General features: G+C 34.1%; 1 protein-coding gene across 1 annotated transcript; it reads left to right on the top strand.

Moving 5' to 3' along the window:
* Nucleotides 1-1330: 1330 nt before the first annotated feature.
* LOC115713500 (exocyst complex component EXO70I-like) lies at nt 1331-12245 on the top strand. Its single transcript, XM_030641983.2, has 2 exons — nt 1331-2228; nt 10727-12245. Exons 1-2 carry the CDS (start codon nt 1398-1400, stop codon nt 12056-12058), a joined length of 2163 nt encoding a protein of 720 aa, XP_030497843.1. The 5' UTR covers nt 1331-1397; the 3' UTR covers nt 12059-12245.
* Nucleotides 12246-15311: the final 3066 nt, after the last annotated feature.

Raw genomic sequence — 15311 nt, 5'->3', positions numbered from 1 at the left:
AATAAAATCAAATTTATGTGTTCTATCTTGTCCAACTGTGTATTGTGTTTGATCTCACCATTTATTAAAGATTTGATCAAGTATTAATTAGAAAATTGAATTGGAAGTTTTTCATTTCTATATAAGAAACTTTGCATCAACTACTTGCGATTCTGCAAGTGTAGAATAGGAAATTCTAGGTTGATTGAAGAAATATTTTAGGAAAGTCTTCCTATGAGTTGTGGACGATTGAGTCCATGTATACGCTATCTAATGTGAGTATATTGTCTATAAATACTCATATTGGTAGCTAGAGTTTTCTATCTCTTTCATCTCTTTGTATTTCATTCTTATTTTGTAAGAAGAGTGTCTTTGTTTTGTAGAGGAGATTGTATTTGACTCTAAGTCTATTTATAGATTTCTAATTTTTTTGAGTTTGTAAACAAGTCAGCAAAGAAGAAAAACAAAATTGTGAACCTTCGAGAGAAGGTGTTTCAAGTCTTGCCTCGAGTAGAACCAAGCACTTTTCAAGTAGTTCGAAGAGAATTCGAACATTTGAAGTTTCAACAAGGTTCATACATCACGGTGGAATTCTCCATGCTTGCGACATATAATAAGATAGAGTTGATTTATGCATAAGTCAAAAATATTATATTATTGAGATCTTATTAATGAATATTATCTCTGGGCGTGGCCCTATGGACTAGTAGAAATCTGTAAAGATTATTGATACCACGTATAAAAATCTTATATTTTTATTTTTCTACACTTTTATTCTTTGTTGGTATTCTATTCTGCAATATTTACATAACACGATTTTGAGAATATCGACTTCAGTACTAATTTTATTATTCCGTATTTAATTAATTAATCGTTAATTATAAAATATAAAATTTCATAATATATTATAATATATAATTGCTAAGGAGGCCATAAACACTTGATCTATGAAGATTAACTTTAAATTTCTAAACAGGCTAGTTACAATTAACTAAATTGTTAAGAAGGTCATCATAAACACTAAACCTATGTCATCATTGGTTAGACTATAGATGTCAACATTGATCCATGAAAACTAAATTGCTAAGCAGGCCAACATTGATATATAATATATTATATAATATGTTATATATATTATATGTTTTGTATAATATAATATTACCGCAATTTGTTGGTTTTCGACGTACAACTGCCATTTGTTTCATAGTTCTAATCGACCCTAGATTCCATTGAAGATTGTTTCTTACTGTCATGTTGTGCCTGTCATCTGAAAGCATTTCTCTTGTCCTAAGTAATTATACAAATATGAAATTAATATTTATTACTCTTGGTCCTCATCATCATTACCCTTAATTTTCATCCTTAAGTCACAAGGACTTAAAAGATTATTAGAGTTTGCACAACTAAATTCACCATTAATGGGGTCCAAGGAATTTGAAGAAGATTTCTACCTCTTTAAGCTCGAGGAAGCCTGCTCAGATTTGAGAAGCGTACTAAAAAACTCGGCCAGAATAGGAGAAAGTCTGGGCATGATGGACAAGAAGTTTGATCTTATAGACGAGGCTCTCTCAACAGCCTCAAAGAGAGTAGCTCCTTTGCAGTCTCTATCCATGGCCGCAAAAGCTCTGGAAACCAGAATCAACAGAGCTGTCACTCCCGCTCTCTCGCTCCTCGACAGCTTCAAAATCTCCGACACTCTCCAGCAAAAGCTCCTAGACATCTCCGAAGAGTTGTCGGCCGAGAGATCAGTTGTCACGACCAAGAAGAAACGATTGAAGAAGCTGATCAAGTACGTTGACTGTGTTGACCAGCTTAACGAGGCGGTGAGCTCGATCAGTGAAGATGGTGAGGCAGTGATTCAGAGGCTCCAGGAGGTGGTGGAGTTCTTGAGCCGGACCAAGGCCACTGATCAGTACAGGACTCATCGGTTAAGAGAGACTGTGGTCACTCTCAAGGCTCTGTACGAAACAGAGGTTGATGCCATGAGGTTTGAGGGGTCACTTGATCAAGCTCTGTTGAATATGCAGGACGAGTATGAGAGCCTGTTGCACCAAATAAAGCATCAAACCTTGGAACACCTAGTTGATAATAATAATAATGAGATGAATGGAGATGAGGATGATATGATGGTGGCAAATGGGGGTTCCGATAATCTTGGTACTAAAATGGAGGTTGAAGCTCTTAGAAGAATTTCACAGACTCTGGCTGCCAATGATTGTTTGGATATATGCATCGATATATATGTTAAGGTATGTTTTTAGACTACTTCACCACTAACCAACAAGATCTAAGCTAGTTTTTTATTTTGTAGTTAATATCTTATTGAATTATCATAACCAATTCTTCATCATCATCGTCTCTCTCTCTCTCACTCTTCTATGAAAAATCTATCAAAAGAGCAGCCACCCTCCCTGCCCAACCTCATCTAAAACTCTTAAATTTTCAATAATTCCATGGATGATTTATGCCCAGCTTGACGGACCATAAAAATCATTTTATATATATATATATATATGTGAAAAAAAAGTTTGGTGTTCGATACTGCCTGATGTCTTGCAAAAATACATAATTTTATTTATTTATTCAGGTGTCCGTTTAAGATGATTTTTCTTTGGGATTATTTCACACATTCACAAAAACAACAAAAAAGTTACAAAAATTCAGTTTCATATTTACAGAAAATACAGTCTTTTTATGTTGTATTTTTGTAAATTTATTGTTATTTTTTTGTTATTTGTATGTTATTTTTTGTTGTTGTTTTGATGTTATTTAGATATTATTTTTATATAGTTTTTTATTATTTTTGTATTGTTTTTATGAAAAACCGTAAAAATATAAAAAAAATTCTTAAAACGTAAAAATATAATTTTACAAAAATTGTGTTTTATGTAATTATTTCTTTTTCTTTTGTTAAATTTAAGTATTATTTTTTAAGATCTATACATTTAAGATATGTAAATACACTCTTGGAAAGAACATTGGTATAAGGTACACATACTGCAATTAGTTAGCGATATTTAATAAAAGTCACTACTTATATGAGACTCGATATTTAGTTGCGTACTAAAAACTGGGATATGACATATTAGATAATACTAAGCCTCATTGACATAAAAATGAATCTTTTGATCGGGGTTTCAAATTATATACTTTCAGAAATTGTATCTACAAATATCTTAAATGTGTATATCTTGAAAACATGCACAAATTCAAAATAATAATCATCTGAAACATACACTTAAATTAAAATTTATGTCTCTTGTAATAATTGCATTGAATAAAATCGAGCAGTATCAACCCCCTATTGACCAAAATTATTCTTTTCATAAAACTTTTGATTTTTAAGGCTCCGTCGAGTTAGACATCGAGCAACATTGAGTGCCCATTAAGCACAATCGAATTTTTGCAGATTTCATAGTTTCAAATCTTAAATAAATAAATAAAATTAAAAAATCATACAAAAAAATTCCAAAAATTATGCCCACATCTGTTTGAGATGCATGAATTAATGTCTTAGTGATAATTGACATGAGTTTAAATTTTAAATCATTAAAAAAATTAGTTAGAATTATTAATACAATTATATAACAAGTAATTCTAACTAATGATTTTTATTAATAAGCAATTAATACAGTTATGTAACAATTAATTCTAACTAATTTCGGATTGTGTTGCTCTTATGCAATCCTCTCTTTTGTTTCCTATTTCAAATAATTTTGTTAAACGGTCTGGGAACCAGGCGGCTAACTTTTCAGCTCGTTTTTCTGGTTTTATTTATGGCCGTATTTCCCACAAGGGTTTTGTCCCTGCAGATTTGGAAACTAACTTAGTAGCTTATTTGATTTAATAATATTTAATTTTTTGGTTCAAAAAAATTCTAACTAATTATTTTTATTTAAAATGGGTCTCATTTATTAAAATAACTTGTATATGTAATTTGTCTTTTCTTTTATTTTTTTTATCATTATTGAATAAGCAATAGAGTATAATTGAAGAGAGACCACACTTGAAAATTTATTGTATAGCCAAATAAGATATGTAAAGATGATTTCAAAAATTTAATTTTATATTCAATGAAAGTTCATTGTCAAAAAAAAAACATATATATTAAAAATAAAATAATTTTAGAAAATATAACTCAACCAAAAGACTTTCTTATCGTTTGATCTTAATAATTACAACTGAGAGAAAAGAAATTAAAAAACTATAGAGTATATAAGCCTATATAGGTAACTAAGTAACTAACCAAAGGGTATACCTAAAAGATTAAACTTAGAAAATTACATGACTAAAACTTATGTTTTTTAGAAAACATCAAACAACTAAAATTTTAAATATATGGTAAGAATGAAAATGAAAAAGAATGTAAATATATATGGAAAAAATAATTAATTTAATATGATTAGTGGAGAAAAATTATAAAACTAATAAAATTAATTAAAATATATAGATTAAAAAAATTAGTACAATTTAATTCTTCAGAATAAATGAAAAACGTTAATGTTAAGATACAAATTATAGCCACCTCCAAATATAGCGCAAACCAGCCACTCAATATAGCACAAACTAGCTACTAAATATGATACAACTATTAATTGAAAAAATAATATAAATATAATTAATTTGATAACCACTATTAATTTTTTTGCAAGAAAAAAATTAATTGACATTTTAAATATGATACTTATAAATTAACTCTGGTGCAAAATAAATACTATATTTATAAATCACATTATAACTTAATTTTTAAGGAGGAAAAAAACATTGAGGATGCTTTAATAATGGTACCATCTACAATGATGACATGTTTTCCAGGGAAAACGATATTTTAACCATGATTTTGCGATAGTTTGCGATAAAACATTACGAAACCTTTGGTGAGCCATAATTTTTAACTTTGTTGGTTTGAGATTTATTATTATTAATTACTTTATTTAAACTTATAGGTTTTAGAATGTGTAGAACCTAGAATTTGGGGTGTAGAACAACAAATTATGAGATCGGCTTGTTTGAGGCCATGATAAAGACTTTAATAATTAAATTTTTTTTGTTCATAATGTTGAAAATGTTACATTCTAAACGTTGAGATCCTCAAAGAAATATTGGTAGAATTTGGGATAAGATGAATGAGACTTCATCTCAAAACCAATTGGTAATGGGAGGAGTAGCCCATTCATCTTATATATCACAATTTATTTCTACACATTAGCAATGTGAGACTAACTCTTAATACACCCTCCTCACGTTTGGGCATAACGAACGACCTTTAAGAGACCACATGACCGAACGTGACATTTGAAAGAATCCCACAAGGCCAAATATCGAGAAATTTGTGGGTGTACACGTCGGGAAATTTGTGGATTTTGAAACAGGTCAAAGACCCACAATGGATCACAACCGACTTTTTGGACCATGTTAGAATTTGGGATAAGATGAATGAGATTCCATCTCAAAACTAATTGGCAATAGGAGGAGTAGCCCATTCACCTTATATATCACAATTTATTTCCACACATTAGCAATGTGGGACTAACTCTTAATAAATATCATAGTTTTTTTTTAAAAAAAAATCACCTCAAATTGATAACTTATAGTGAAAAGTTACGCCACACTAATTTTTTTTTATCAAATTACATCGTTAATCTCTATTAAATATCGTTTTCAGGACAAATTTTACAGTGACATCATTAAATATGATTTATTATTTTATTGTCTCAAAATTTTATCATTAAGTAATATTTTTTTGCCCAAAAAATTAAGTTTCACAAAACCAGTGCCCAATTATTATTAAGCCTCATTAAAGCAGCAATTACAATTGAAAATTTATAATTTAGAGTTCTGGGTTTGATAAAAAAATTAAAAAAAAAAAAAAGAAATCATTAAATCATTTTTTCTTGAGTACAATTCACCAAAACAAAGAAACATGAAATGGTGTTTGTTAACCCAAAATTCACACTAGTGACGTGGCATCTGACAGATTGCCACGTGACAGGGAGATTGCCTCTGGGCAGGGTAACATCAATATGTACTAACTAGGCTTGATACCAAAATCTCTGAATGAGCTCAAGTCTTCACCACTCGTCGAGCGATGTGAGCCACACAGCATGGGAGGCCGATTAGAGAAAGTCGCTAAAGATCTTCAGAGATACTTTTCTTAATCGATTCCACAATACTAGCCCATTAGTATCCCTATTTTCGTGGGATTTAATTTATAAAATAAGATAATCGTGGGATTCACATTTAAGCATGTCCCGATTTATATCCTATTTTTTGGGTAACTAATGTGTTCAATTTTTCCTATAATAAATAATGAGGCCAATTCACTATTCAGCTGGTCTTCTTTGGACGTACTTTTAGAGAAAGAACACTCTAAAATATTGGTAACATTTTTCGAGATACATTGAGAAACCCACCTAACCAGGCCTTATGATCTTGATATACTTTCATAAAACTAATACAATTAAAAGGAAAGTAGGTCATTATCGCTATAAAGGGGCCAAACCTCTAGGGGTTGTTTGGTATGCGGTAATGGGAGAAGTGGGAATGAGAATCTGAAAGTTTACTATGTTTGGTTAGGTTTTTAATATTTTAATGTTGGCTAAGTGAAAGTGGTGGGATTTAGTTTGGTCGGCAAGAAAAACCCAATGAAAATGTGGTTTTCACTTTCCAATGCTATTGGCAGACACAAACTTTTGTATATAAAAATATTTAAAATATGAAGTAATTTCCCCAAATTAAAAAATGATATATGAAGTTCTTTCTTTATTTTTATATATTTTATTTTATAAAATATATTATCAATTTGTATATAAATTTACTCTTTATAATTATTTATTATTGTTAATTTTTTTATAAAATTATATGAAAAATAATAAATAAAAATTATTTTGAACACTTAGAAAGAAAAAAATATTGAATTATTAATTTTACAAAAAAAAAAAATAATTACTATTGTAAAAAAAATTGTCGCATTCCATTCTAATGTCAACCAAACACGGTAATGTTGCTTTTCTAGGTTTATCATTCCCTTCATCAATCTCCAAGCAATGTTGAACCTATTCCTATGAAATGAAACTTGTATAACAAACGGCCCCTATAAATTTACTGTGTTATTTATGAGTATTTACAATTATTTTATTATTATATAATCTCTTTAATAGACTTAGTGTGTCGTTGGCTAAAAGCGAGGTCAACATTTTGGTGCTTTCATTGAGAGCCTAAAATACTATATTGCTCTCATAAACCTTCGATTTTCTATTCACTCTAAATTGACAAATTATAGTTTTGATAAGAAGTCCTCGTCAACTGAAACACGCGATCCTATGGCGACGGATCCTAGCATCTAGGCTCCTACTGACTCAACGGTAGACAACCCCAATGCATGGCTGCCTCCTCGAGGCAACCAACCTACAGTTCCTACAAACACTAACCCCATAACTATTGGGATCACTACCCCTCTCACTGGAATTACTCCTGGAGTTCAAGAGACAGGGACTGCCAGTTAGGGCTGAACATCGGGCGGGTTTACCGGGTTTCGGGTTGGCGGGTTTCGGGTTCATGGGTTTCGGGTTCAAAAAATTGAAACCGAACCCGGACCCGAATAGGGCATGGGTTGGCGGGTTGGCGGGTCACGGGTTGGCGGGTTTCGGTTGGTCGGGTTTAGCGGGTTGGCGGGTTGACCCGGTCAACTCAGTCAACTCGGTCAACTCTTTAAAAAATATTAATTTTTTATTCAAATAATTATTTTTTTTTATATTTTTATTTATTAAATTAAGCATATATAATATAACAATTTGTTCATAGTATCTATTATTGAAGAAAAAATACATTAATCAATCCAGCCAACAAACAAACAACCTATTTATCAAAGATTCAAATCAAACTTCATATTCATGTTCATGAATCATGATAAAAGTGAAAACTAAAATATTTCAATATACATCCATATCCAATATCCATAGTCCATAAAAATCTAAAGTCCACATTATCTATATAGATATATATAAAAAGAGTAATAAAAGAAATATATATATAATATATTTATAAACCGGGTTGGCGGGCGGGTTCGCGGGTTCAACCCGAAACCCGGTACCCCTAAAATCTCAACCCGCCAACCCACCCGAAGGGTACCGGGTTGAACCCAACCCGCCCGAAACTTTTTAAATTTTTTTTTTTTGCGGGTTCACTAGTTCGGGTTCGGGCGGGTTGCTCGGGTTCGGGTCAAACCCGTTCAAAATGTTCAGCCCTACTGCCAGTCAAACATATGTTGGAGAGATTGGGCCTGCATTGGTCGGCCCTCTAATGGAGAGCCCGAGTAAATTTGGTAGACAACTCTGATTTGGAGAACCTGAGAGACGCACTAGGGTAAGTCCAATCGCGTACCAACACACTCCACCATAACCAGGAGGAAACCCGTGCCACTGTGAACTTTGCGTTCGAGTAGCAACAACGTGAATTCCAAAAGCGCATGGAACATTAAGCTCAATCCATGCACCCATCAAGAAGAATAAACCGTCGTTCCAAAGAGTCTACTAACTTGATCAGGTGATTTACCCAACAGAGTGGGGACAAAGGAAGGAATCTTAGCCACCGAGACGAGTTGTCAACAATAGAAAAGGTTCCTACATCTCAAGCAGAGGACAAGAATATCAGTCGAAGGAACGTCCAACCAACTATGTGCAGACGCCCAGGTAGGACGAAACGTTAAATTCTAGGCCCCAAGACCAAATTGTCGGCCAACCCGTGGATGATCAAGTTTTTCCTGGCCACTACCTCGTAAGGGACGACCAGACTAATTTCTGACCCAGACCTGAGGGGAGGAGAGATGATATACCTCCTCGGCTAGTAGGAGGATCTCGAGGACAAGTGAACCTGTACAATCAGGACGGGAGAGTCCAACAAAGTAATAGCTTTATCTTCTTTATTAATTTTGACCTCTACACTTAACAATTGAGTTATGCACTTATTAAATCTATTTATATGATCCCTAACATCATCTCCTTAAATTATCTTCAACTCATATAATTGTTTCTTCAAATATAGTCTATTTGTTAGGGATTTTGACATATAAAACTTTTTTTTATCTTTTTCCATAACTCAGAGGGACACGTTTTTCATTCAATACACTATACTTTAATTTAAGAACAAAACTTACGAATAGTGCTTATCGCTTTCACCTACAACTCCTCCCAATCTTCATCAGTCCTACTCTCAGGCTTCTTTCCCTACAATGTTTTTAGGAACCCTTGTTGTACCAACACATCTTTGACCGTCCTCTGCCATAAACTGAAATTTTTTTCCCATCGAAAAGTTCGATCTCAAATTTTTTGAAGGATACCATCTTTGACATTTTCGGTGTAGATCTGAACATTGGCTCTGATACTACTTGTTTAAAAAAATAATACATTTCAAGCACTGCAAAATAATAAAGAAACGAAGCAAAAAAAATTAACTTAATTTGGTAAAGTTACCAAACCCACAAAGAGAGATATATTCACTTATAACTTCAAAATTACATACACTCACTATTTCAATCTATTCACCTAAATCCCAATACACTCTTTGCTTCTTACTCACTTCTCTTTTCACAACTTACTCTTCTTCTCACACACCCACACACACAAAATGAAAATACATATTTATAGGAAAAATAAACTTGGACACCAAGACAACTTGGGAACCAAGACATTCCAAAGTTTTCTTTAGAAGACTCTTCAAAACTTGGCCACTAAGAATTTTCTTTTCACATAATTAATAATTATCCAAAAAGAAATTATAGCTTTACAAATATAGATAAATAAATAAAAAAAATTAAATCAAACTCCAACAATGTTAAATTTACACGACAAATTGCAATAAATATTACATTTTTATTTATTTTTTGTCCCTCATTAAGAGCATTTCTAATGGTGCACCATTTCACTATATTGGTATAGAATTTTCACACTATTTCACTCTAAGGAGACACCGAATTAGTGTGCACTAAATTTTACATTATTAATGGTATTAGATTTTGAATCTACACCAAATTATTACATAACTTTTATTTTCATTTTAATATTTTTTTAATTTATTTAAAGAAGTCATAAATTAATTATTAACAATATGATAATTATATCATAAATTAATTATTATTGGCTATTAATAGAAATAATAAAAAAAAAGTGAGATAAATATTTTAATTAAGCTATATTTGATGTGATATTTTATGTTAAATTATTCGAGTTGTTACTAGATTTTATACTAAATTAGTAAAAAATATACATCAAAATAGTGCAATCATTGGAGATGGTCTAACCTCTCTTTACATTTTATTTGTATATTTAATATAATTTTGAGTGTTTCTACAATGCACCATTCTCTTAAAAGAGATGTAATGGTGTACTCTCTATTTGTTTCGGCATTCAGAAGAATTTTTTGCGTGCAACACACTGTTTGAACGTAATTTTCAGTGTGTTAAACTTTTTTTAATTTCTTAAAATTTTGCAGGATATTTTAAATAATTATAATTTACATGACAATGAGAAAAAATTTAATTAAAAAATTATTTGGGATATTAAAACGGATAGAAATGTATTGATAAATTCTTTTTAAAGAGGTGCATTATAAAATTTTCCTATAACTTTTATATCCTTTTAATAAAAATTTAGAACTTTTGTTATAAGTTTATTTTACTATAAAATTTAGGCAAAATATAAAGTTAGTTTAGTTTTTGAGTAGTATGTCATAACAATTTATTTTGTTACAGGTTAGATACAAAAGAGTAGCGAAAGCATTAATGAGGCTAAACCCTGACTATCTAAGAACGTATACACAAGAAGAAATCGACCAAATCGAGTGGGAGAGTTTAGAAACAGCTATAGCTCTTTGGATCCAACACTTCGACCTGGCAGTCAAAACCGTCTTCGTCTCAGAAAAAAAGCTCTGCAATTATGTCCTTGGGGGTCTTATGGAGGGTCTGATCTGGTCAGAGTGCTTTGTCAAAATCGCTGATAAAATTATGGCCGTCTTCTTCCGATTCGGAGAAGGCGTCACCAGAAGCAGTAAAGAGCCCCAAAAGCTCTTCAAGCTTCTTGACATGTTTGATATGTTGGAGAAGCTCAAACCTGAGTTCTCAGATGTCTTCGATGGCGAATCAGGGGTCGACATTTGTTCTCGGTTCAGAGAACTCGTAAAGCTTCTCATTCATGCTTCCAGCAAAGTGTACTGGGAATTCGGCCTCCAAATCGAAGGAAACACAGACGGTTTTCCTCCTCCTGTTGATGGGTCAGTCCCGAAAATAGTCAGATACGCCATTAATTACCTCAAGTACCTTGTCTCAGAGGAATATAGTGGCCCCATGGCTAAAGTTCTCCAAACAGAGCAAAAATGGAAGATGGGCATTTTATCAAAGCCCGAAAACGAAGAGAACTTATTCAGAGAGGCCATTATCAACGTCATGGAAGCTCTACAGAGAAACGTTGAATCAAAACGGTGTCGTTACAAGGACAAAATCCTTCCCCATGTGTACGCCATGAACACGTACTGGTACATATACATGAGAACCAGAAACACTGAGCTGGGAAAGCTTTTGGGCGATGTGTACATGAAAAAGAAGTACAAAATCGTGGCAGAGGAATCAGCTTATACGTACCAAAAGCAAGCTTGGGGACCTCTAGTGAGGATTTTAGAGAAGGAAGATCTAAAGGGTAGCCAGAGCAAAGAAGAGATAGGGAGCATGGTGCGAGACAAAGTTGAGGCCTTCACGAGAGGACTCAACGAGATTTTAAATATGCACAAAAGGGTTTATAGCATTCCCGACGTTGATCTTAGGGAGCAGATTAGAGAATCTACAATGGGTCTGGTGGTGTCTTCTTACACTGAATTCTTGAACTCCTTCTCGGCTGCATTGAGAGGGAGGTCGTATTTCAGTCCGGAAACAGTTCAAGGGCTTTTGACCAACTTTTTTGACAATGGAGATGGGAAGCTGAAGCGTCGTGACTTTACCAAGGATCGGTCCAGTCAAAAAAGCTCCACCTCTCTCGAGGGAGATATCATTAAGAACTTTCGACGGTCAGGATCATACACTACCGATGTTTGATACTTTTGTCTATCATAAGAGATGTGCACCGGTTGTCCATGTGTTGCCCAAAAATATAGTGGGCCACCCTACATGTGTCAGGAGAGAGAAGAGAGATGATAGAATCATTCCTAAATATACACCCTGCCCTTTACTATATCTAAATAAATAGAAAAAAAAAACAGAAGAAAAATATAATAGTGGGACAGCCCTTGGAGATGCCTAAAAATATTTATTTTTAATTACTATTATTTTATGGAATACTTTTTCAAAGATTTGAGAGTGCTTTTGAACGTGTCACTTTAAATTTTTTGTTTTGAAGTAACTGTATAATTATTAAATAGAATAATTATTAAGGTAGTAATTACACAATATAAAATGTGTTAAGATATAAATTGGTAATTGCATATTAATTCCTAATATCTTGTTTGACAAAATAGTTAATAATTTCATGGAAAAATAATATTTTTTTAATGTTTAATATGAAATTTTTTTAGTAATTACACAGTGTAATTACATTCAATTCTCATGAGAGTCATGAGAATTGGAGGGTGTAATTAGAACCCCTCAATTACTTTAAATTACACAGTTACGGTGTAATTACATGGTCAAACAAACATGCCAAATTGTATAATTACCTCTAATTATACACAAATCTAATTACATTGTGCCTTTCCAAACATACTTAAAAATATTTAGAATTTTTGCCTTCAATTATGACCTATATTAAATCGTGTGTTTCAAATTTTTTTAACTAATTAAAAATTCTCCACAATGAAAATAGAAGAATAGTGTTACTCTCAACTTTTTATTACAATTTTTTAGTTAATTTTTGTATCCGAAAATACACGCTGAAATATTTTTTTTAATTTTTTTCATGGAAGTGTTCGTTATGCTTACAACATCATCCCTATAAATTTTTAAAAATTTTCAAATAGTTTACCGTGCTGAAAATATATTTGAAATTTTTTTGAATGTGCGTGGTAAACTGGAATATCAGGAACTCTGTTTTCGGTATTGTAAACTATTCGAAAATTTTTAAAAATTTTACAGGCATGATATTGTAAGTATAATGAATACCGCTATAAAAAATTGAAAAAAATATTCCATCATGTGATTTTGAGCGTGGAGATTAATTAAAAAATTGTAATAAGAGATTAAAATTAGCACTTCTTAAAATAAGTGTTGCCCCTGATTTTGCCCAATGTACGTGGACCAACCAAACAAGGACACGTTGATCAAGCAATGTACAATCCAAAAATATTGGCTAAGTCTTTATGCCGTAAGGTGGCTTCCAGGACGTAGCTCCCGGAGAAGGCATATGGAACCCCATATGCTCCCGGAAGCTCGAAGTAACGTTAAGGCATCTCCGCGAAGTGTCAGGTTTCTCCTGAGCAATCAAGTCGCATTTAATGCCGCATGGGAGGAAGCGTGTTGGGACTGCTACACGCAATAAAGTCTGACGACACAACCTCCAACCAGCAGCTACAAAGTAATGATCATTTAAGTCTAGCGACGGCTACACTGTGAAGAGTCACATCAGTCAAAAGACAATAAGGACATTCCACATAAAAGCCCTACAGCACCTAGGGATTTGACCATGCATTACTCATGGTATATTCATTGGCAATGCCCACTTTATGGATACTTACAGATACATTTGTAAGGATAATTCTGGGGATCACCCCACCAAAAACACTATAAATACCCCCTCAAAGCTCATTAAAAGGGATCGAGAATCTTGGGCTGCATAAGAGCAAGTAGAGTAAATACTCACCAAGAACATTTTCTGTATTTATAAGAGTGAAACACTCACCAAATACATTCTCTGTATTAAATACATCCATAAATAACAAAGACTCGTGGACTAAGGCTCATTAACGCCCCAACCACGTAAAAATCCTTCTCTAATTTTCTTACAGCTCTATAACTTTATAATATTTTACTAGTTGCCGAAAACCTCGGTCAACATTTTGGTGCTTTCATTGAGAGCTGAAGAAAGCTACTATAAACGAACACTTGACTTCACAAACATGGTGGAGACTAGAAGTACTCGTCAGCCTCGCCCACTAGAAGATGCTCAAGACCCAAATGAGGAAGATGTAGCCTCAAGAGCAGCTGAGGGTTCTGAGGAAGAAGAAGGAATTCCAGATAATGACTACGAGGGAAACCTCGATGAGTATGCCTACGACGAAGGTAGTTACTCAGAGTTGGTGCTTCTCAGGCAAAAAGCTATCGATCACGAAGCCGAGATCGAAGCTCAGAAAGCACAAAACCAAAAAATCAAGAAGTGATGCTGGTCATGCAAAAAGCCATGGAGGCGGCTGGCATTCACGTGCATCCCAAGACAATGACTGCTGGACTTGGCAAGGAACCAGAGGCGTCCTCGCCTAGTTCCCAACAGCAGAAGTCTAGGGAGCCTAGTCCTATAAGGTACCCTGCTGAAGGGAACCAAACAAAACACCCTACCTCTACCCAAGGCGAAAGAAAAAGGCGCAAGATCCGCGAAAGGTCCGCTCAGATTTCCTTAAAGGGAAAGGTCTGCAGAGGGGCAAGCCCCAAAAAAGGGAGCTTTGGCCCTCAGGATCGAGAGGACCGAAAAAGCATTTCCGTGCACCAAGAGCCCGGGGGTAGAGGAAGAAGAGGACAGAGATGTCCTCTCGTTGATCTGAGAAATCAAATCAATGGGAACCAAGGTGACCTCCGGGATCACCTTGACCAAAAAAGATACGGACCCGCGGTCTCCACGGGTACGTTAAATGAAGGGATTATGGCGGAACTCGCCATACTTTGAAAAGACATTGCCCGAGTCTCCCGAAGGCAGAAAGGGGACGACTCCGACTCAGATTGCGAGGACTGGGAACCATGTGCTAAGCACATCCTGAAGGCGGAGCTCCCTAAGAACTTCAAGATGCCCGAAATGGCAGCTTATACCGGGAACTCCGATCCAAGGGACCACTTGTCACGGTTCAACCGTGTCATGACGGTCATGAGAGTCAGCAATGACGCCAAATGTCTGTGCTTCCCACTTACTCTAAGTGGGTCCGCGGAGGAATGGTTCAAGAAGCTGAAACCAGGATCCGTGGGCTGCTGGAACAAGCTACAGACCAATTTCCGGAGACAGTTTGTCGCCGCAAGAAAGGTCAACCTGGAGGTCAGTGCCTTGACTAATATCAAGCAACTGCCCACCGAGACCTTGAAAAACTATATAAAGAGGTTCCCAGAGGAAGCCTCAAAAACCAAGAAAGTTGACGACGGACAACAGCTTGCGCTT

This window comes from Cannabis sativa, chromosome X, assembly GCF_029168945.1.
Source record: "Cannabis sativa cultivar Pink pepper isolate KNU-18-1 chromosome X, ASM2916894v1, whole genome shotgun sequence".
NCBI lineage: Eukaryota > Viridiplantae > Streptophyta > Magnoliopsida > Rosales > Cannabaceae > Cannabis > Cannabis sativa.
This window is presented reverse-complemented; position numbering and strand designations above follow the sequence as displayed.